The 25288-nt window shown below is 31.7% G+C and overlaps 1 protein-coding gene across 1 annotated transcript in view; it reads right to left on the bottom strand.

Annotated features, from left to right (window-relative positions):
* LOC127699933 (zonadhesin-like) overlaps positions 1 to 21115 on the bottom strand; it is a 36430-nt gene extending 15315 nt beyond the window's left edge. The window contains exons 1-9 of the mRNA XM_052203311.1: positions 21024 to 21115; positions 11765 to 11929; positions 8882 to 8989; positions 7477 to 7724; positions 4912 to 5207; positions 3749 to 4044; positions 2660 to 2862; positions 1612 to 1804; positions 408 to 701 (exon numbers count right to left, since the gene is read on the bottom strand). Coding sequence (XP_052059271.1) covers positions 408 to 701; positions 1612 to 1804; positions 2660 to 2862; positions 3749 to 4044; positions 4912 to 5207; positions 7477 to 7724; positions 8882 to 8989; positions 11765 to 11929; positions 21024 to 21084 — 1864 coding nt within the window. The 5' untranslated portion in view covers positions 21085 to 21115. The remainder of the gene's footprint in view (positions 1 to 407; positions 702 to 1611; positions 1805 to 2659; positions 2863 to 3748; positions 4045 to 4911; positions 5208 to 7476; positions 7725 to 8881; positions 8990 to 11764; positions 11930 to 21023) is intronic.
* Positions 21116 to 25288: the final 4173 nt, after the last annotated feature.

Below are 25288 nucleotides of genomic sequence, written 5' to 3'. Positions count from 1 at the left end.
TCAGCATATGAAAAAAATACCAATAAATGTTTTGTATAAAATTTCCTTAGAACTCGGCATTTTTATGGTTGTAAATTAATTCTATAGTATATGTTGATTTAATCTCGTTTGAAAAAATCAATTTTTTGACGAGTCTGTTTTAATTCATTGCATACAGAACGTTTACGCTGTAATCACCTTCAACACTTATCCAAAGCTAAACATGTAAAATTTGGACTCACAAATGTATTAATAAAATGTGTGCTTTGAGAATCAATTACTGTCCATCCTCGAGTTGTTAAAATCCCCTGCTATCTTTAGCCCTTTTTGTAAGTAAAAAGACTAAAATAAATATACATATTAAACGATGTGAAGTACCATTACCACATAATTGTGACTAGGTGCATTCTAAACAGTTTAAGAAATACCTTCGCAGACGTATCGAACAGTAACGTATTTGTATGTGCCTACACAAGGATCACCGTACAGGCCGTTATTTGCTGATACCATGCATGATTTCATTCCATCACAATGTTTTCTTATTATAGGAAGTGGTTTGTCAGATGAACATGATGTCGTTTTCACATTTGAACTTCTACATTTGCCCATTTCAGTTCTTCCATATGTTGCTTCCAAAATTCTTATTGTTTTCTTCCATGGACATGTAATTTTACTTTTAAAGCCCTCACATATCACTTTTTCTGTACCAGGTTGTGGCTTACCTTTGAATACCATTTTTGTATTATTTTGATAAACAAAGTATAAATCACGAGAACATGGATACTTTTTTATTTGTTTTTTTTTTTCATTAAATAATTAGAAGAAAAAAAACTTTATATATTATTTATTGTCGTTGTGTCTGTTTGGTTTAAACGAGCTAAAAAAAACAGGTTAAACCCACTATTTTCCTCGGACAAGTCAGGAAAATGAGAGGTCTTTTTCACTCATTTCGTTAGTTGATGACGTTTGATTTCTTCAGTTCTTATGGGCTTCCTGTTTTTAGATTTACCATGGAGTTCAGTTTTTTTGTTATACTTTTTTCTAGTCAGAAATGGTTCAAAGACAAAATGTCCAGCCACAATCACGTTACGATATTTAAGTGATACAAGTTTAGCAGATGTCGTCTGTCGTTAGTCAAAACGTTTGTTCAATATATGCTGGGAGTGGAATATCATAATCGTTTCAGAATAAAGAAAAACATGACAAACCGGAAAAAAACATGATCACAAAGGAAAATAAATACAGTTTGCAGCTTTTTAAAACCAGAAAAAACAAAAATGAACCAAATTTTGCTTTGCATCAACAGATTGCGTTTAGGAAAAAAATGTATATTGCGATGATTAATATATTTACTTTTCATAGCATATCCATATTTTATCCTTAACTTCACATTATCTTTATTCCTGAACACTACGAAGGTAAAACCACACAACTATGAACGTATTTACACTTTTAGTATTTTGTCACCTAATAACCTTTTGACTTCATTCAACAGTCAATTTTAAATGATGATCTCAAATGTTTTAAATTGTGATGCAATAATTTGCCTGAACTAATGCAATTATAAGTAATGCAAAACACATTTGTATATAAGGATTAATACGTCTATGTAGACATAAAAGGTGTCAATACCTTTGCATTGTTTGACTCCATCTCCTTTGAAACCCTCTTCGCAAGCACAATCATAAACGCCATTGAGTAATTTACATTGTGCATTACTGTGACATTTTTGCCGTCTAATGACTTGTATTTTTGCGTAACCCGATTTTGTGGCAACGCATCTGGACACCGTCCTACAATCTCTAGATGTAATTTCTGTATCAATCTAATTGCAAAAAGACAAAATTGTATTTTACAGCTGAATATGGAAGTATCAAGCAAATGAGTTTCGAATTTCAATTAAAGATAGTCAATGTCCAGCTTCTTTTATATATCGTTCTTGAATCGATTTAATCGTTGTTTAGAGTATTAAACTAAACGGTGTACAACCATAAAACAAAAATAAGATGCATATATGGTCGCCTTCAAAAACCGAAATGAGAGTAACAAATCTTTCCATTGAAATAATATGAATACATATCTTATTTTGAAATGTTGAATTATTCAATACACTTAAGGATGTACTTTTTAAAATTTGAAAAATTAAAAAAAATAAAAAAATATTGAAATTAAAAAAATCTAGAATTTAAAATTGATATTATTAGTCGAAAGAGCATTAGTTAAGGAACAAAATAAGTTAACAATATTGATAGGTTATGGAACTCCTTTTCGAGATATTTAATTTTTTTTATATGGCGGGAAAAGGCTGTCTCGGACTTTTACCTTATATTTGCATTGGTGTTATTTGGGTCTCAAATCGAAAGAAAAGAATTCTAGAATCGGCTTAAATTTTGGTAAATGACCTTTTATAAGCTATTGAAGTCTTATATGAAAAGAAAAATGGGTGTTATGGGGCAAAATATTTTACCCAGCATCGTAGGAAAAAAACCAAGGAGTCCGAAAATCTGACACAAATTCCTAAACCTGACCTTAGTACATCCTTAAGACTTGAATTGTTTTAGCACACTATTTAGGTTTTTGTTTCAGCGCCAGTAATGAGTCTGATGAGCATGACTCGCGCGTCTTGCTTTCCAAATTATAAGCTTAATATCTTTATGTGTTTTAAAGTTTAATAACTAACTGGATAGTATTCACCGGTAGGTAGCCTGCAACCACACTGAGCTATCAGTATACATTTGTTGTCACTGAGTACAAATCCTTCTTTACACTGACATCCTTCTGATGGGGGTAGTTTGCATGTTTTGGGGGCATGTAGATCAACGCACGTGGCTGGGCATCCACTTATAGCACTACTGTATTCCATATTGTCTTCACATATAAAAGCTATTCAAAATAAATAAATGTAGTTGTAATTTCAGATATAATGCATGCCATGTCAATATTTATAGATTCCATTGAATCAAACGGAGCTGGGGGAGTTGTGACATGTGTAGACTGCACAACTTTTCATTCAAAATTAGATACATCTTGGTATTTACATACATAGTATGAATATTTGTGAATTTTTGAATTTTCATTTGTAATTGAACTACACGAAAGTGGTTGTGTCTGAAAGTGTATATGAAAATGCAAGAACAATCTGCGCAATATACACTACATCTTTTTCAGTTGGAGCTACGCGTTTCCCTCAAAATCCTGCAAATTTCGTCCTGAAGTTTAATAGATTTTTTAAAGAATATACATAAGCATTCTGATATGTTAATAAGGTTAAAACCAACAAACATGTAGTAAAAAGTTAGTTTCCGTGGATCAAAATGCAATTTTATATCGTTATCGTTTGAATAATAACAAGATAAATAAAAACATGGATTATTGGAAATATTGTTTAAGTCACATTGAGAAGTTTTCTAAATCGAAGAGGATTTCTTTTTTAACAGTAAATTATGTCAACCAATCTATTTTCACATAAAAACACAGTACTAACAGAGTTATAGGCTATTTATTTTTTCCATTTTTTGTTTGTTAATTGTAGTTATTTTCATTTAAGAGAAGACAAAAGTTTCATATATTCGCAACGATGTGTTTTTCGCGTTATATTTTCACTTCCGATAATCGATTAAAACATCGTTATCAAAATTCATTTTTTGTACATAATTCATATTTTGGCATAGCCATAGTGACGAACTCAACATTAAACTTCTTAAAAAGTAAATTCTAAAAGGATGATTGATCGTTTATACTAGAAATAAATTTGGAACAGAACACTTACGACAAAATTGTTTTGTTCTCCATGATATATCAACACCCATGTTTTCACATCTTTCTTCTAGGCCTTCAGCAGCTTCGCAAACAATTGTATTTAATATATCTGGTTGATCACTGTATGCACAGTAGTCATAAACACAAGTGTCATATATGTCTTGAACTAATGCCGCGTCTTCTTGTGAGCAGTCTTTGAACGGGCTGCTTGGGTTAGCTGGATTTAACTGGCCACAGGCGGAGTTTCCATTTGCTTTGTTTCTCAGTGCTGACGTACAAGGATCCGGTGGGGTTGTCACGCCACACCTGAATTGAGTTTCGAAAAATCATGTCGACAAACTATTTATAAATTTTGATCATGCTTTAGTACAATCCGGCACTTGTTTATTTGGGAAAATGTCTGTTATTTGTTTGCTAATAGTTTTTTAAGTTAAATATAAATTAATGACAAAATATCAATACAAAAAAAGTAATAACAAAAATACCCCAATAACTCCAAGGAAAATTCAAAACGAAAAGTGCATTCTCAAATGGAAAAATTAAAAGCTCAATTACATTAAACGAATGGAAAACAACTGTCATATTCCTGACTTGGCATTTTCCTATGTAGAAAACGATTAATTAAACCTGGTTTTATAGCTAGATTAACCTGTCACTTTTATGCCAAATAGCGTTCAGTAATCAACAATTTAATATTGATACACTTAATCCTATCAATATATTAAAATTCCCCATGATCTATTCTGATGATTAACTATTCATGTAATACGCAATGGTATAAACGTCAATGACCAAACAATATGGCCAAAAAGAACAGAAGAAGAAAAGGACGCAGAAACAAAATAAGAAAAAAAAAATCCAGTTTCCAATCCTTTTGATCACGCAAAATGTTTTGAGATCATGTATTTTTTTTTTCATTTTGTTCATTCTTTCATCATTGTGAAAAACTATTCAATTACAAAGCACTTATCATGACCAAATATAAAACTTTTTTCCAAAATTCTTTATCTTGGTTGAGAGCGATTGGGCGGTATCATTCTGTAAAGATATTCAGTATTGTTTCGTGCTATTGTATTAAGTTCTGAATTAATTTTTTTATGTTTTTTTTTTTGTATTGATATTGACTATAGCCCAAATACCTATTATGTATAACTGTACGTGTTGAACGCTTACTTTTCGCTATTGCCTTCTCGAATCAGGTAACTTTCACCAATAAGCTTAAACTTGTCCGGTTTTGTGCGCACGTCCAAACCATCTTTTGTTATAAAATCATCTTTAATGCCATTACAATTTCCACACAAGCCAATTAAATTTTGCCTGAAATGACTCGGTACCGATATAGTTACTGCGCTTTTCCCGTCCCATGTAATTAAGACGTTACATGTAGTTTTTAGTCTCACATAGCGTCCTGAATTTATGATACTGAAATATCCAGTTTTATATGGTAGATATCTTTTAATTCCATCCACCTACAAATGAACAGAACAACTTGAAAAAAACAATTAAGAAATGAATGTTTCTTTTTGTAATTTCATTGGTGTGTAAAAGTGTTTACTGAAGCACATTTTGTATGAAGCGTGGAAATGCTTCATTCTGAAAATGTGTGAACGATCATCACTTTTACACCCCAATAAAATTACACTTTTATGCTCATGAAAAAAAAATGTTTATCAAGTTTTTCTTTTATTTACCTGTGCACTTTTTTGTGGAAGCACGTTTCATCACAAATGTAACATTCATTTTGATATGAAGGTAAATTTTTGAATGTCGCACGATTGATGTTAGCCAATCAAACCAGCGAATTCTCGTGAAACATACATGTAATGTAATTATTCATATGTGTATATGATCATAGTACTGTATTACTGATTGAAGGAGTGACAACGTCTTTTCATTTAGTTTGTTCTAGGTCAGTCCTGTTTTAACTCATTGTATACCATAAAGCATCATGATACTAAAAATTGAGATTACAAAAAGTTATTTTCGTTCTTGTTAGGGGTTCTATTTTTACAAAGTATATGCATGTAGTACCAATGGACTGTTTTTGAGTTGTTTGAGTTTGGTTTAAGAAATGAAATATGTATACAATTTACAACAAAAGATTTGTAAGGCAATAATACTTAAATGGCTATTCTGTAATTAATCATTAATTTCCAAATTTCCAAACCAATTCAGTCAAATAAATATCCTTTCTTTTTAAATGCTTTTTCATCAAAAACAAGCTCTGTCTTCATTGTTATAAAATGTTGATGGAATTTAGGAATATGAGTTTGCTTTTTGAATATCAACAGCGGTTTTTCATTCATAATAGCATATATATCGTTTATCATTTTATACCAAGATTCACATAAAACGTAGATGTGAGTTTTCATAAGAAATACTAGATGACATTGAGAAAAAGACCTAAATGAGAAATAAGGCAAATAATATAAGCTCACAGCTGTGTTTATTAAAATAAAACATTCCAAAATGGTTCAACAGAACAGGCTGCTATTGGTGATGTAAGCGTAAACATGTAATGTTGACTGCCTAACACTTAGTTCATTCATCAACAAAATGCAAAATCTTTTTTTTTAAGTCGATCTGTTGTCTTTACATGTCATTTCGTAATATTAAAGAAGCCCCTGTTTAAGTTTTGAACATTCCACAAAAAGCTGATAAAATGATTGATGTATAAAGTTTTTTGACCGATTGTATGTTAAATTCTACGAAAACGTGAGGAAAAAAATCAAAGTTTTGCTTCAGACATTTATAATGTAATCAGAAATGAATATTGTAAATTACCCTACGACTACTCTTTCAAGGGGGATCTTTGTTTTTTTTTAGGTAAGAATAAACAGTCAAATCTTATATGATTGTGATCTAGTTGGAACTTACAACTACTCTTACAAAGAGGATTGGCTCCTTGAGATGTATAAATAAGCAGTCACATTCAGATTGATAGTACATTTATAACTCAACCAATATCGATTCAATATATTTATAGCTCGGTTCAGTCAAGGTTTATAACTCTAGAAGGCTGCATTATTCTTGATTGTCAAGGATTGTTGTGAAAGGATTTATTCATTTATTTAAGCATTTAAAACGATGGGTACCACACCTTTAACAGGACCAACTGGCCCTTACTGAGCACGTGGGAGTAACCCGGGTTTTGAGAGATCGTGGTGGTCAGTTTGTCAGTTTTGTAGTTTTATGCAGACTTGTTTGAGTATTCGTCGTTTTTTTTTTTTTTTTTTTTTTTTTTTTTTTTGCCATGGCTTCTGTCGGTTTCCCTTCGATATTAATGTTGATTGTCCCTTTTTTCTATCTTTCGCCGTGTTTAAAGTTCACAGAGTCTCAGATATAATGAGAATGTTACTGTTTAAATTCGGCTAATATGTTGGTTTTTTTTTAACATGCATGAATCATAGTTATTTTCATCATGTACTGATTATAGTCATGTGTGAACTTGCTTGTCTTTTCTGTCGACTTTCGTATTTTTTTATGATGTTGTTAGTTTATCTTCAATGTTTCTTTCGTATCTTCCGCCTCTTTTCATGAGAGTGTCTATTTACTCATTTCTTATCTTTTCTCTGATATTTTAATTAAAGATCCTCCTGTCTTTTGATCGTTTTTTGGGTTTTTTTTGCCATGGCATTGTCAGTTTATTTTCGATTCATGAATTTGAATATCCCTTTGGTATCTTTTGGCTCTTTTCTTCAAAGCTTATCATATCAATACTAAATTTTGAGATTTTACCTTGACAGCTCTATTCTTTAACAAGTCAATCTTCGTCTTTCTGACGACTACATGAACAGATCTTGTATACATGTATGAGACTCGTTTATTTCCTCTGTTTTCATTCTTGACTTGAACATGAAATCTGCATGTACTGCTTGGGTTAACATATTGAGACAAAGTATATTTACATGTTCCCATGAAATGTAATCCTTGTCCGTCGAAAGATCTGTAATGCGGATCGCCGCTCGCTGAACATGTACAACTTTCTGGCGATAGAGAATATACAAAACATATCAAGTTCATTGAAAGAAACAACATATCTGCATATTATCATACAGCTGTTAGAATGACGTTGAAAAAATTAACATTAATAACGAAACTAAATTTAAATAAAGGCAACAGTAGTATACCGCTTTTCGAAATTCACAAATCTATTGAGAAAAAAACAAATCCGGGTTACAAACTAAAACTGAGGGAAACACATCAAATATAAGAGGAGAACTACGACACAACAGAAACACAACATTAAAATGTAACACACACACAAACGAACTATAATATTTCAATTGCCATTTTCCTGACTTAGTACAGGACATTTTAAGAAAAAAATGGTGGGTTGAACCTGGTTTTGTGGCTGGACAAACCTCCCAAAAGAGTCTTTGTAACCTGTACTATATGTGTATGCAAATTCTCTACTAAAAGTTATTATCAATTATCAATTATCTTTCTTTCTCGTACTCAGCACTTCATCATGCTTAATTTTCACCGCCGTCAAATGATCTGTTTTAAACCAAGAATTATAAAGTATTAAGTAAAAAACGAACACTAAAACTTTTTGTTCGAAATAGATGTTAATCAAACGAAACGTGGAAATAAGCTGACTATTGTTGCCATGACACAAAACAAATGAAATCTAAACCTTAGGAGGTAGACTGATGGTGTATCAAGTTTAAACGATGGCGTAAACGCTTAGATGTTTTCCAACCATGTGTGGTAACTCTTATGACAAAAACACTTCAGAGGAAGTGACAAAAGTAACAACAATTGGTTAATACATCAACCTTTGAATACACAAAAAAAAGTAAGAGCAATTGAAATGTTCATATAATTAGAGATTAAAGCCACGTTATGTAATAAATGCGAAGAATAGAACCATAACCCGAAGGTGTGTTGAATCACAACTGTTCTGTCTTTTATAAGCCATCAAACCAAATCAGCTATATTTTTAAAATCTTGCAACCTTTGGTTTAAGTCAAATACAAATTGAAAGATGCTGCATTTAATACACCACACTATCGCCTATGGTCCAATATAATGAAATTGATCCTCAGATGTGGACAAGTTTGTTTTTCAAATTAAAAATACCTTTAGCTGAAATATACATTACATGATGCCCTTTTTTATTTTTGTAAGTGGTACTTACTGGAACAAACGTTAATGCCATCTCCTGTGTATCCTATTTTACATCTACATCTTCCTCTTTTGCATTTACCATTTTTGTGACATTTCCCCTTGCAATTACTTGGTTTGCCTGCATAGACAAACACACTTTTATTTATTTATTATCAAATAAGTTAGTCCATTCAATTGTTGTTGACTTTTAGAAATTGAATTGAAACACCACTCACAGATGAAGAAGGGGGCTACCGAACTTGCTTGAATAGCTTACTATACAGTAAAGTTTTTGTTTATTGATGAAGGTCGTACGAAGACTTCTAGTTCTTATCATCCACGTCATTTCAACTAATGGGATGGTATAGATTTAATAGATGTTAAAAATGATCCCTGACTATGTGTAATCTAAAGTTTATGGCTCTGATAATATTGGAGGCTATATCATAAAGGATAAGTGTAAATAAATAAATAAATAGAGTCAAGAGTTTTATTAAGCGATGTCATGCACTGCTTACTTAATTATAAATATAGTAGGGAGTAAAAAATAGTTTTTAATTATTCATAATAGACGCCAAAAAGAAATAATAATGTGGAAGAAAAAAGAAATTTTCATAGTTAAATGTTTAAAAAAGGACGCAGAGATGTTTTACAGCAAAACCACATATCCTTAAACAATTCCTCACTAATTTTACATCCAATCAATTTGACTGTCCCTCTTGTATATTTCGTCCCTCTTTTATTAAGATATAAATGTAATTTACGTCAGTAGAAAAAAAGAGGCATAGAAGACGGCCAAATCGCACTAATAGAAACAAAACAGAAAACAGCATGCTCCCCTCCAATACAAAAGACATTCAAGTCTTCAAACCTCTACAAAGAAAATTAAAGATTACACATCAAACCTTTATCGAAGAAAGCATAATAGGAAAACCAAGCTTCTGTATATCGTAACAACTAAATGAGGGTTTAGATGGGGGTCCGTCATTTCTGTTTTCTTTAATTTTTTAGGTTTGTCTGTATTTTTTTTAATTTTCTGCCCATTATTCTCTATTCTTTATATTTTAGCACACCATTATTTCCTATTCTTTTTTTGTTTGCCCTATTTGTCTGTATTGTTTATGTATTTTGCCATTTATTCCGCACATTTTTCACACTATTCTCCACTCTGTTAACCCAATCCGGACCCCCCCTGAAAGTGTCATATTGGTTTTGAAGGAGATAGTTAGTCCAACCACATAATACTAACTCATACAAAGGCTTGTTCTCATTATTGAAAGATATCAAAGCCAAATGGGCATCATTGCTAGCCATTATTTTAAACTTGATACTAAATCTTTTAGGATTATCTACATTGATGCCATAATCTGAGAGTAGTTTATATTTATACCTATTTGGCGTTTGGATTTTCTTTTGACAGCTTAGAAAATTTACATACAAAATGGCATGACAAATTTCATTAAAAAAGCTACAAAAAAATCTTTAAGCTAGACAACACGAATTCAACTCCCATTTAGTATTAAGTGTTTAAATTTTGAGATACTAGCGGTAACTGTTGATATTAGTCGATTTGTAGGTGTTTCTTGGCTAATCTAAGTCTAGTTGCTAAAAGAACCACTTTTACAAAATTATGACGTTGAATTTCAACTTATCAAAAAACTGAAAAAGGTCACAATTTTGTTTTATATCGAACTTTTCCAACAGCCATAAGTAGAACTGGTATACTTTCATCAGTGTATACTGTAAACTCTAAAATATTTTTGGAAATACTGTCAAAACATGTGCATCTATCGAGCCTAAAAGCTTGAGAAAACCTTAGTTAAGAGTCAATTACCAGTCCGTTATTGCGTGATCCCTTATCACTATAACATATCAATGTAATTTGTAGGCGTAACACGACGTGTGTCAATGGTAGAACATGATCTGCTAACATTTCCGGAGCACCAGAGACCACTGTGTGTTTTGGTGAGTTTCGCGTTTCTCAACTTTTATTTTAGTTTTCTGTATAGTGTTTTGTGAACTTTCGTTTGAAGCGATGATATTGTCAAATTATCTCGTCTAGATCGAGGTTATGGCCTATTTTAACCTGTAGTAAAACTAGTCCTGAATAAAACATCGGTACTTGTACATATTGAAGATTTCACATCCATAACCAGATTTGATTCGATATTAAATCCACCTGAATGGAAACAAAATCTTTTTTTTTCAAAACTGTCCTATGTTTTTTTGTTTTTTTTTGTCGTTATTCTGATTTCTGCCATTGTGCTGTCAGTTTTTTGTCTGGAATTAGTGGATTTTTATAGTATATATTTTAATTATAGCTTAGAATGATATAAAATCATTGTAGCCGGAATTAGACCAAGACTTATGACAGCTCTTAATGTTGGCTTATATATGCAATTTCAAAAGAAAAAAACATACGATACCGTTTGAATAATAAAATAAGCAAAGACGGCGGTGCTCAGTAGGATTCTTACAAAACTGAAAGGTAATATAACAGATCACCTACCATAAATGAACATAAGGAATCTGATGTTCAGTAGTTGTCGTTTGCTGATGTGGTTCATAAGTGTTTCTCGTTTGTCGTTTTTAATATAGATTAGACCGTTGGTTTTCCCGTTTGAATGGTTTTACACTAGTAATTTTTTGGGGCCCTTTATATCTTACTGTTCGGTGTGAGCCAAGGCTCCGTGTTGAAGACCGTACTGTGACCTATAATGGTTTACTTTTATAAATTTTGACTTAGATGGAGAGTTGTCTCATTGGCACTATTACCACATCTTCTTATGTCTAATAATTGTCCTGAGGCCAACGGATGTTAATAAAATACCACAAGTTACCTTTGACGAAATTATATAGGTAAAATATCCCAAATGATTTAAAATTTGTCTTTATTGTTTTAACAATGTTTTACCTTTTGGCTTCTGACAGCACCAGCAAGTTCCACAACCTGGATAGTTTTTATTTATGCCTTCTGTGAACCTCCGACCATGTTTTTCACATATCGATTTTTCTCCAAATTTTATCATTGCAAATTTGTTTGCGAATGTATAATGATAGCATTTCCATTTACTTGAAGCTGAAAAATATATCCGTTTCTTGAAGTATTTTTTTCTTTATATTACTTAAGCAAAATACTGGTTAAGTTAGTTTTTATTACTGGTGAAATCAACATCAGCCCATTACTTTTCTCGTTTGGATTGTTTTACATTTGTTATTTCAAGGGCCTTTTATAGCTGACTATGCGATATGGGTTTTACTCATTGTTGAAGGCCGTACGGTGAACTATAATTGTCAATTCCTGTGCATTTTTTCTATTTTAAAGAGTTGTCTCATTGGCAATCATATCACATCTTCTTATATATATATATATATATATATATATAAACGCCTAAAAAGTGTACACAACAACACCAATAACAAAAAAAGGAACTATAAATGTAATTATTTATAAATATTTCGGATAACAGATATCCTTCATCAGTAAATATGATTGTGATGTTGAATGAATCATATATCAGTCTACTTAGATTAAACTATACAAATCTTGAAATTTATACAATAAAAATGTCAAACCGAACATCAGGTAAGACGCTTGCACAATTCTAAATATGTGTTAAACACGACATAGGTTATATGACTAATTACAACAGAGAGTTCAAATATATGCTTTAAATAAAAATAATAATGTGCGATATGAACTAGCACAATTCTAAAGCTTTAACGGTGACGACAGTTATGATGTTACAAGAACGATTGCGTCAATAAGAATTCCAAATAAACAGCACTGAACGATCTAAATTTGTAAATATATATATATATACAGACATCTTGCATATAAACAATGAACAATAACATGCAAAATTCCAGTGCATATGGATAATTGTAAGAAAATAAAACATTTGGTATCTATAACGAAAACTACTTGATATTAAATTAACTACATTGTCCTAATGGTTTTTGGCCTGTTATTTATCTCACAAATGAAGAGATATATCTCGTATCACACTGAATGGGAGTTTATACGATTAAGTGATACCTCAAAAGTAATGTGATTTGATATTGTGACATTTAAATTGGATATCCATGGGATCAATGATGACTAGCAAAGGTCACGATGGAGTAATTTTCTATTAATTCTCCTCGGGAAGGGCTTGGCTATTTACGAATTTCACGATGTCGTCTATATTATATTATATTATATTATATTATATATACTCAATTTGCTATAAATTGTGGTTTGGCTTCATTTGTACTTACGTATCTTGTCTGCAAAATGGAAAATAATTGAATTATAAGTTATAATTCTTGTAACTTTATTTCTGAGAAGGATTAATATCTAATAGAAAAACAAATGATTTGGAGTATACATCCATGACACAAAATCAGTACAGCAAAAAGCACACAAAAAGCAAAGGAAAAGCGCTTTTGTTTCTGTTCTTCATCTCAAAGTCACAGTGAGACCTTCAAAATGAAGCAAACAAAGTCTCACCTCACTGAAAGTTTAAGACGGCCCCAAGCATCGGCTTAAGCGGAATCCATTAATTTTTACCATATATTTCAACGATCCACTCGACATCTAGTTTTTTCGATAAATTAGTTAGTCCTAATGGAAAAGGGAATACAAAACATGTTAAGCATGAACTTGAATGATATATACCGTTACCTTTTATACAAGATCTTACTACGTCTCCTTGGTATCCTGCTGCACACACGCATTTTCGATTTATGTACTGAGCTCTACCATGCTATTTACCCATGCACTTAGATGTCTTGCCTAAATTTTATAATTTTTACAATTAACGAGGTTATACACTTGTTCTTTCTGTGTTGTCAGCAAGAAACGTTTTTGTTTTATTCTGACTCTGAAGTTAAAGAAGCTCGACAACTTCTTTGGTAAAAAAAACCATTAAATGATATAATAAAATAGTACATAAATTTGACTTGTGTACAACATCTTACTTCGTCACATTAACGTTTTATACACTTAGCTCTTTACAAACAACGATGTACTGTATTCGTTGTAATTTCTTTGTTGACACTGAGAAACGTTATCGTTTTATTCCGATTTTGATGTTTTAAAATCGCCTCGACAACAGGTTTTAACTGCTGATTTTAGTCAGTCATAATGAATAAAAGAGAGACAAAAGATACCAAAGCTATTCAAATTCATAAGTCGAAATCAAACTGGCAATGCCATGGCAAAAATACGCAAAAACGATCAAAAAGAACACAACAGTAGACATAACACAACATAGAAAACTAAAAAAAATCGGTAAATAAGTTATTAATTAGTAAAAACATGTTTGTCATAAAAATATATACTATTAAAATGCATACCTTTCTTGTTTTTACAAGATCTAACTCCGTCACCTTGGTATCTTGATTTACATACGCATTTTCCATTTATACACTTAGTTTGTTAATGACATTTCTCGAGCACTTGCGTGTAATGCCGGCAAAATGGACAATTGTACGAACAATGGGTATTGTAATTGTTGTCGTTTCATGGCTGACATTGATAAATATTTACAAAATAATTAATAAAAAATTGAATTAATGAAAAATATTCAACGATTGATCCAACATTACATTTAGTCATAAATGCGCGTAGCGCACACGATTGTTATCAGTACTATTCGGTCACTAGTTTAATATTATACAGTAATATCTTTTGATAGGGTAGATATGTGGTTTTTGTTGACTTTTTAAAAGCTGATATGCACTGAGGCCAACAACCAGTTTTTCAAAAGTCAATTAGGCCAAAAATTCACCGAACCAAAAGACTTATTGTTTTTTTCCATATTCATGATATTCCGAAAGAGATAAAAATGTATTAAATGATTATTTATCAAAAGTAATTGTATATCAAACATTTTACCATTATAATACCTGTAAAAGCAAGTGACGTAAAGAAAGATGAATATGTTATAGATAAAGCATATTGTAATGTGTTTCTTGTTGTATAACAGACCTCGGGTTGTCAGGATTGATCAAAGGAAAGACCAGCCGGAGGGAGATCTTTCTTTGTGCAATCCTAACACCACGATGTGTGTTATACAACAAGAAACACCTTAAAGTATGCTTGATCTGACTTATATTCTGTCAAAAACTATTTTTTTCTGCAAAGATTTCCAGGAGTTGTATCCTATTTTACCGATCACATTGAAGTGAGATATTCTTTTCTTAAACGTTAAGGTATAACAGCGCCCTACGGTTCATTTTTAATGTAAAATAACATTCACCTTATTAATCTAGATATATGTATAAATATTAGAAATCACTGTCCAGTTACAATATAAATGATATAGTAATTGCATGAAGCTAGAAGCAACTGAATTCTTAAGAGGTATACAAATGCAAGTCACTTTGTAAGTTATTATCGTATACTCTATATAAAAGGGGTGCCTTGTTATTTCTCTTGTTTAAATACATTTTTATCGCGGAAAAGCAGATTATTTTTCAACAATTTTTAACGAACTTTTCAGAAGAATTGTTTTCTCTCCTTTTGTCTGGCAATACATTTTATCTTCAAAAGTTGAGAATCAGAATGACATATTATAGCCCCCCCCCCCCCTCCTTTTTTAAAGAACGTGGCTGTTCCCCTATAGAAACTAGGAATATTTTGTCATTTAATAGAGTAAAGGGTATTTGATTCAGCCTAATACACAAATTAAATAATTATTTCTGTCTAAATGTAAAAAAGTGTTAAAGATAGAAAATTGTACAATAAAACACAATTGGCAACAACACGCGGATTAAATGTTTTAGTAACCTTTCATTGAAACTTGGTATCGCCCAGGTTGTTTCTTCAAAAGAATGACTTTTCGTTCTGAAAGAAAATAACTCCATATATGTATATAAGTTGTTTTATTCAAAATCCAATTCATATAGAAAGACATCCAAATTGCAACTAAAGATTATGCAGCATACTTCTCGGTTCAACAATGCAGAGATGAACTCAAAGAAATACTAGATTTTTGTTGTTTTGTTATTTGCCAGTGACATATTATTTTATGCTATTGGACGTCAAGGTCTACAGGGTAGCTCTGCAAAGTGTTCGACCGGAATAAAGATCGCAAATGACTGACAATGTTATACAAGGGTACATATACGTTGTATAGGAACAGAAATTTGCATTACAACTAACCACTTATGGACTGTTTTTTTTTTTTTTTTTTTTTTTTTTTTTTTATAAAAGGTGTTGCAAGGGTTCTTTCGTGTTAAGCGAGTATGGCTATCTCCCTAGACAAGGACATATTTAATGGTAATACCTAATACCATGTTTTCCCACTAAAAAACAATTTCTCTCCTCTAATATAACACACAATTGGTTTAGTTAACACATTGTCGATGACTTTGTAAAAAGCGTTGGAAAAGATAAAGTTCCTTGCATGTTCTGTGTTATTCCTATTTAAAAGTCAGTGGTCAATGTAAAGAAAAGAAATAACTTATCCACGAATAGAAATATAGAAAAAAATAATTTAATTTAAGATTAGTTATTCAGTAAGCATTTATTCACAATATGTAGAAAACTTCATATTTTGACTGTGTTTAGTTTCCAAAAAGTCTCATAGACAATTTATAGTTTGGTGGCAAATTTAAACAGTGATAGACGTGATACTCGGTTAATAGTTGGCGTTTGATATTCCAACTGAAAATGGTGTCGTCAGCCTTCGGTTTCAAGCATCTATTTAGTTTTCGGGTCAAATAAAACAGCTGATGAACGATAATCCCGTCTATTTATAAGTGTTTAGCAAACTGTCTTTTGTTTGCAATTGACCTTCAGTTTGAACTGCCACCTTCATTATTCGTATTTTTGGCTTATTTCTTTGTTTGGGCCAAGCAAAACGGTTGTTGGCTTCAAACCCAGTCAATAACGGTTATTAACTTCCGGTAGACGTGGCTTCTTATTTAAACAATTTGCAAGGCTAAAAAGACGCCCTTGTCAGTAGGAGTTTTTTTCAGTTTTGAATTCATACGGCTCTTAGATAAGTGCAAACAATACTGAAAGGAGCTGTAATCTGGTTATCGAACCACCAATTCGGGCTCTGTCTGAGAGAACATACCAAAAAGTAGTACATATTTAAAAAACAATAGTTCCTACTCGTGTACTTTCTCAATAAGTACAATATTTGGGTAATTTTGATATATATAATAATAGCTAAAGGTCTTTGAATTACTTTAAAACTCATGGTGAAATTTTCACTTATGAATAATAATAAAATATTTATATTATATCATTGAATAGGAGGACATATTTGCCAGTTGTTCAGATCAGAAGTACTTGTTTTTTGTACTACCAAACTTTCGAGAACCAGTACGCTCAAATATACAATGACAGGTATGTTGATTTTTTTAGCACAAGTCAGGATAAGGTATTGTTTTAACATGAAATGACTATCACTTTATTTGAATTTACGACAAAATAGCTATGAATGCTTGATAATGCAGAATTTAACATGAAAAGCAATAGGGTTGTGAATAAGTGGTTTTAATCCTCTTCATGTCATGTTAAGCATATCAGTAACCAGACAAATTATTAACTTAAAGATTGATGTATTTTCAGATTTTCAGAAGCAGTTAGAATAAGATGACAGAAAGTAAGTTATTTTGGACTATTTTAAATAGAAAAAAAAACACTAAAAAACGCTTCAGAAGAAATATTACGAATAATTTTATTATGCGTAATGTATACAATTGGACATATGGCGCGGATGAATGTTGGATATACTAAGTGCATTGAAATGTATACTATGCACTCATTTGTTAACGTGGGATTATATTTTGTTATGAATTGGTGGGTAAAAATAAGCACAAAATGAATAATTCCACAAAACGAAAATTTAAAAAGCAATAAGTTCAGCTCTACAAACAAATTTTTTTCTTACAATCCACTTAAAAGAGGGGCGAAAGATACCAGAGGGACAGTCAAACTCATAGATCGAAAACAAACTGACAACGCCATGGCCAAAAATAAAAAGACAAACAGACAAATATTAGTACAGATGACACAGCATAGAAAACTAAAGACTAAGCAACACGAACCCCACCAAAAACTGGGGGTGATCTCAGGTGATCCGGAAGGGTAAATTGCTAGCATTAAAAAAAAAAATGAAATCTACAGTAGACTAATGGGGTTTTTATGTAATTGCATACACGGAATATTATAATTGGGTTGTAAGTCTTACTATATCTTAATCATTGTTCATGAGTGATTTGCAAAGACGTATTTGTATGTCCGAGGACAAGGATCACCATACAACCCGTTATTTGCAGCAACAGCACGATTTTCGCCCATTACAATTCCTCCTTGTGATGCCAAGGGGTTTCTTCGTAGAACAACGAGTTGTTTTTAAATATAAATGTTTGCACGTTCTTCTATTAGATCTACCATACGTTGCCTGCTGTATCTTGATTACTTTGTTTGATGAACATGACAATGTTTTTTTTTTTAGTTTTCGCAAATTACTTCTTTTCCCCCCGCAATAAATAAAAAATATATTCATAGATGATTGAACTGTTACAATACTAATACTTTTAAAGGTACATTAGCTTCCAATTGTCCGACCAACAAATATATTTAAACTCGCAAATATCATTTAATAAATATAAAAACGAAAGCAATGCGCATGTCTGGAATCCTACATGCTTATGTGCTTTGTCTATATGTATACTTGTGAACAATTTAATTATATTTTGACAAAAATATATAGTCAGTAGGAAATGAAAACTATTAATAGAACGTTAGACTTTTGTTTGTAGTAGCAACATGATACACCTTTTTTTTACACGAAACATTATATCATTCTATAACACGGCCGACACTCGGCTCACCGAGAGATTGGTCGGTTAATCTATATTGAGTATGCGGCTATATGGGCGGTTGGTCTGTTAATCGGGTCGGTTATACGTCTGTTAAGAGTAAAACGCACAATTTAATGTTAAACTCTGTTAAATATACAGATTTTTGGCATATTATGAGAACCAAATCAAAAAAAAGAAAAGTGTCTGACAAAATGATTTCTATCATAGAACATTTTCCACCTGTAAAATAATTTCATAGCCTGCGCAGTTTTCAGTAGAACTAAAAGGCGTCGCGCAAGTATGTGGTTTTTATGTTTATACGCATAGCAATTTTTTTGATAAAAGGCGAAAAAAAAACATTTTTAGATATCATTTAAAGGACACAAAATAGTACTTTGGTTCTAAAAAATATATTGACATTGAGAAATATTTTTTAATTGTAATATAACTTGAGTAATACCACATTTAAATGAATATTAGGGGAATAAAGTCTTTTAATGGGTTGGACAATTTAAATCGTGTCAGTTAAGAGTTATTTAGCCACGGCAATAGTTTTGCTACCTTTATATTTTCCCATTGAAAAAGTTAGAAATGAGATGTACTTGTAAAAAAAAAATGGCAAAACGCTGCAACAGTATCCTTATAGTAAGAGCATTTTTATTTTATTTTTATTACTTTGCATTTTATTGAAGGGTGTGTCACTTCAATATAGCGTGATATGGAATGATTGGCCGATGGAATAAGCATGAATTTATTATTTACGCCAAGTTATCAATCAGCCTTATTTTTTTTGTCTGTTCAAAGTCTGCAACATCTATGAATCTGTCATGTGTTGCCATGCAGCTGGTTAAATTCCATGCCTTTTCCGGTATGCATTGTCTTTTCTTCCAAGTCATCATTGTCACTTTCTGCCTAAAGAAATGTCTGTACCAAGTACGGAATATGACCGTTGTTTTCTAATCGTTGGAAAGACGTGGTTCTAAACAAGAAATTGACATTAGTAAGTTTGTTTTTTTCAATATTTGTGTTGGGTGCTGATTTTTAAAATGTGTAACAAAGAAAGTTTTTTATATTCCTGGAAATCACAACAAAAGCATAATAATAATTTCATTTTTCGAGTAATGATGTATTTCCATCGTAAGTTATTTAGCCTACATTACGAAGTTTATCTCTGATTCATATACCGGTTACCTATGTAGATGACAAATTGGTGTCATTCATAACAATGAAACAGAATCCACATGATATATGCGACCATTCTTTGATGAAATTAATATTACTTTAATATTACACTTTTTGAAACCATTTTTATCAATTTTCAATTTCCATTGTCTAAATTTATGTTTCATTGTTCATGTGTTGTTTCCGTATATTTTAGCCACTCGTCTTGAACCTACCCATTTGTTCCGATAACACCCCATATAGCAATCAAATTATACTTTTATTGTCATTCATAACTCTTAACAGACCAATTAACAGACCGGGTTTTATACATCCGACCAATTAACAGACCAGATTTTTAATAAAAATTGATTTATGTCACCAAAATACAGTTGTTCGTGTAGATTTTTCACATAATGATATTAATATGGTTAACAAACATAATGCCTGTCTTTTTTAGATGTTCAAAATATTGCATGCAAGTAAATTCAACCAACTTGTCATTTTTGTGTACATTTGTGTGTGTTAAATGTGTATAAATATACTGATGAGTAACCCGCCTTTTCATTTTATAGATCGTTTATCGAAGCTAGAAAAAAAATAATTATATCACTGGATTCAGTACTCAGAATTGTTTTGCCAGACATGAATAGGTTTTATGATACAAATATATTTAAAAAGTTATACAATGAAACATACTGACCTTGCAATGATTTTCTCGATAACACCTGATTAACAGACTTTAGCCAACCCGATTAACAGACAAACCGCCAATATAGCCGCATACTCAATATAGATTAACCGACCAATCTCTCGGTTAGCCGAGTGTCGGCCGTGTATAAACTGAGAGCTGTACCTTTATGTTTATCCTATTTGTCTTAAAAACGCTGCATAAAATTATGTATTATTTTTTCAGTCTGAATATGTATGAAATATATTTTGCTAGTCTGTAAACCAATATTTTTTACTAAGATCAACAACTGTAACCCTAACCCCTTTTTCCAACGAAAATGAAACTATAAAACAATCAAATTAGAGAATAAAAACAAATAATAATTAGAAATCAGTATATATTGATCTATGCAACAGTACATTACCGATGTTATAATTTCATACATCCTTATATTCTAATTTAAGTTAAATGATCCGTTTATTTTTTTTTTTATTATTTTAATTTACGTAACATCTTTAAAATTTCAACTTACCAACTACTGCCTGTATGACTGTCACAAGCAACAAAATTAAAACTCCCGGTCGTGCCTCCATGACTCCGGCTGTTTGAGTGTCATGTGATGCAAAGTTGCTTATGTATCCTTAATAAACCGACGTGTGGACACGTACATTGATCAGATATATTGACGAATTCTGGTATGTGTTGTTTACGCACAAGAGATGGAAATAAAATTGACAATAATTACACTTAAAGATTTTTGATTGTATCAAAATTTGAATAGCTTTGATGTATATAGTTTTCTAATATGTTATACAAAATCATCAGTAAATTAGATGAATTAACATGAGCTGGAACAGGTTATGTTGATTGTATCTTCTAGTAGGTTATAGGCTATCTATATTAAAATGATACTATTGTCCATCCGTAAATATTAATTTAAACATACATGTCTAGTACCTTTTCATATATCTGAAATTATCATTATTTAATGAAAACCGCTATCATGCAGTTGTCTACGAATATTGCATATCCTTGAATTGGCTACGTAACACATGTTTTAATTGTATTAAATACAATTATATTTCACCGATGTAATAACTTACACCGACGCATGTTGAGTTTGAATATTGTATTGCTTCTTTTTTTTTTCGAAAAATACTTTTTGGAAGTTACACATGTAGAATAAGGCAAAACGAAACTTTTTGAAAGGTCTAAGCTTGAGAATATTGTTTGAAAATGAAAATTTCCCGAAAACGAAGATTTGTTTTATCCATCTTTATAATCTGTTTGAACTGTGTTATATTTAAGTGCCAGTCTTTGTAAAATACAGGCAATTTAGATGAATTTCAAAACATGACCGAAAAAGAACCTAACCGACTTAACCACCCAATTTGAAGTTACGTTCATCCTGAGGTAGGAATGGTAGGTCTTTTGTTTTTTTTTTATTCTGAAAACATTTTGCCGTAACCTTGCAGTACTAAGATATATAAGAAATCACTGTGTTCTTTTTAAAACGGTCTTTAGAACAGAGTACAGGGACTCATAATCATTTCCATTTCATTTCATGCTACCTTTGTTTTACAGTCAAGGATATTTTATGAATGATATATATGACCGTGACGAAAAACATAGGAGCAAGATAACTAAGAAAAAACGGTAAAAAAATAGAAAACCAAAGATGTATGAGAACCGAAATATTTGAAGACTTATATGACCAAAAGCACCTAATAAACAGCCAAATCCATCTAAGTTCAACTTTGTCTGATGGAGTTGAAACCTAAGTTCTTTATAATTTTTAAATTTGTAAGCAGACAATTTTGAATGAATAATTGTTCATTGCTTAACGTCCAGTGACAAATATTTTATGCATGTTCAGGACGAGAACAAATTAACAATAAATCCAATTGGTAGGTTCTGCAACAGAGGACGTTTTAGATGAAATGTTGGGAAATTAAGACTGCCAATGAAAACGATGTTATATTGGATATTGACAGAAATGTTACTTTGCAACAGACCCCCTACGGAACCCTCAAAGTACTATTGCAAGGGTTTTGTAACGTGCAGTGGGCGTGGTATTTTTTTCTGTACGCTCTATTCTGACCGGACGTGGCGTACTTGAGGCAAAAGTTTTATTGCCGGTCGGAAGAGGACCTAAGTGACCATATTTCTATTCCCCAGTCCCAATTGGAGATTAACAATTTTAGAAATCAATCTTTGTTCTAAATCATGCAAGCACCAAATTACTGACTACTGAGCTGATGATAAACTCGAGGATTTATCCAACGTATTTAATAAACAACGAAATATACAATCTGTAAGCTTTAATACGATCATTTAGAAATTAAAAAAAGAAACAAAAGGTGTATAGAATATGAGTACACCCCATAAATGATTATACATTGTAAGTTTTTATTCTTTGTATTTCTGATGGAAATGAAGCTATGATGGTGCTTTACTTCTGTGTGACCTCTTCACAGTAGAAGCATTTGAACATTATTCTAGATTTCCATTTCTAGAACGATAAAACATGTGACCATCAAGATAAATAGTAAATGAAACACAAAAGGACGAGAAATTTGAAATGCCGCTGGAAAATGAAGATCAAGAGATGACATTATTTCTATACCCAATCACATGTGGGGTCAGAAAAACATTATAAGAAAATCAAATGTTATCAGGCAAAGGTTAATAATTACTTAATTAAGACATCGAGGTAAATTCAGATGAACGTTATCTGAACATCAAATTTCAGACCCGGACAGGCTTACTTTCCAAAAAGTATTAACAATTTTACAGATATCAGTTATAATCACAAGCCAAACATTTCTTATGGTGATATACCTGCATCCCCAAAAATTTAAGTCTACATCAAAAGATACAAAAAGTTTTGAAACATACAAAAAGGAAGATAAAGAATTTAGTGTAAAACAATATCGTTTCCCTTGCCTGAATAGGACACATATATGACTCTGTGTATGGTTCTCTTGCTACCTTGTCCTATTTATTTGGATGTTCGGCCAAGAACTCATGTCAAGATTATTTCCGTATACTACCGTATCAGTGGTGTCTTGCTCGTCTCGCATAGTACAGAAGGACGTCAGGTGGACCGTCGGTCGGTTCAACTAAACGACTTTGGTTCTTCTTCTATGCCAAGCAAGAGCAAAGACTGGTTAATAATATGCAGGTTCTTACTAGCACGTTAAAAATTCAGAAGTCTCATGTATGTTACATTTCTATACGCGTACAAACGTTCATTTTATTTATATGACCTAGTGTGGTGTAACAGAAATATTTTCACACATTTCTTTTGCTGTTTATAACCGAGAAACGATTATTTGTTTAGGTGGAAAGAACAGAACACCGATAAAGTAATATTTTGTTTTTAAGAGTTTGATTTTTAATTAATATACAATAAACAAATACATGTATGAATCACTGAGTACACTCCTAGCCATTCTTGCATGATTGATAATTTTTGTTTGTTGCTGAACGCCCAGTTGCAAATGTATAGTATATACTGTAAGTCCATTCTGATGACAAATGCCATTCGTTTTAACTGAGTTGAACAACCTGTATAAAGTGTTCAACAAAGAACCAAATATTATCGATTGTACAATTTTACCATGGGTATTTGACTGTCATATTTCTTTTGTTTAAGTGTTCAAACTTTAAATTCAAGTTCAGCGTAGATAAATGGAAACCAACATGCTTAGGTACAATATTTATTTTTCATTGCAATTGAAATCGATTCAGATTTGACAATTTGGGTCCGGACATTTTCCTTTACGACAAGAGACTGTTCTTTAAATTTTCGTCACCCAAGAGTAACTGGGATAATAGTATAGAAATATGCTAACTTTTGGTCTTTTTTCTGACCGGCCGTAAAATCCAAACCAATGTGGAGCGTTCGTATAGCTGTGGGGGGTGTCTAAATACGCAGCCACGTCCAGTCAGAATTCCAATATAACCTGATTCACCAGTGGCAGTTTAAATTTTCTCCAGGCGATATTCTATTTCAGGACCTACTTAATATTGTACTAGTTGTTCATTCATTTCTCGTCCTGAACATATGTTAAAAATATTAGCCATTAGATGTAAAGCAAACAGCAATCAATCAATCAACTTCAATTTTTAGCGGATTGTTTTTTTTTTATGAAATAGCTAGTCACACTTTGTAGTAGTAAAGCAAAATATTGCAAAGTTGTAGATTGCCTTATACATGTTATATTTATAGGATTATGGTATTGCTAACAAACCAGCCGAGAAGTGCTGTCTTGTCCATTTCATTATTTATACTCACAAGGGAGAGTATACACAAATTCAAATACCACGTTAATCATTACCGATTTTTTATTACGACCTGCACGTGTGTCGGACTATTGGGGTGTCAAACTAATAGGGTTTTGGAAAAATGGGGTATCGGACTATTGGGGTGTGAGACTATTAGCGTGTTGAACCAATGGGGTGTCGGGATAGCCCGTATATGAAAAAACGTTATTTAACTCCACATAGCAGCTCACACCAGTCTCAGTCCTTTGTAAAAAAATCGCGTCAACATGAAATTTTCAGAACTTATTGCAAAGTGCCATTCACATAGTTTTTCTGGATATTCATTTATTTTCAATAACATTTTTTTTTTTTTAAATTTTCAATCATAATATTTTTCATCTTAGATTTAAATTATTCTTTGGCGTAATTTGAAAAAAAAATGAAAATGTGAATTGCTAAAAATAGATTACCCTTAAACATTTTAATGACATAGCTAAAATACTGGGAGAACGATGATTTTACATTATC

This window comes from Mytilus californianus, unplaced genomic scaffold, assembly GCF_021869535.1.
Source record: "Mytilus californianus isolate M0D057914Y unplaced genomic scaffold, xbMytCali1.0.p SCAF_44, whole genome shotgun sequence".
NCBI lineage: Eukaryota > Metazoa > Mollusca > Bivalvia > Mytilida > Mytilidae > Mytilus > Mytilus californianus.
The sequence above is the reverse complement of the archived record's forward strand: the minus strand, read 5'-3'. Positions and strand labels throughout refer to the sequence as shown.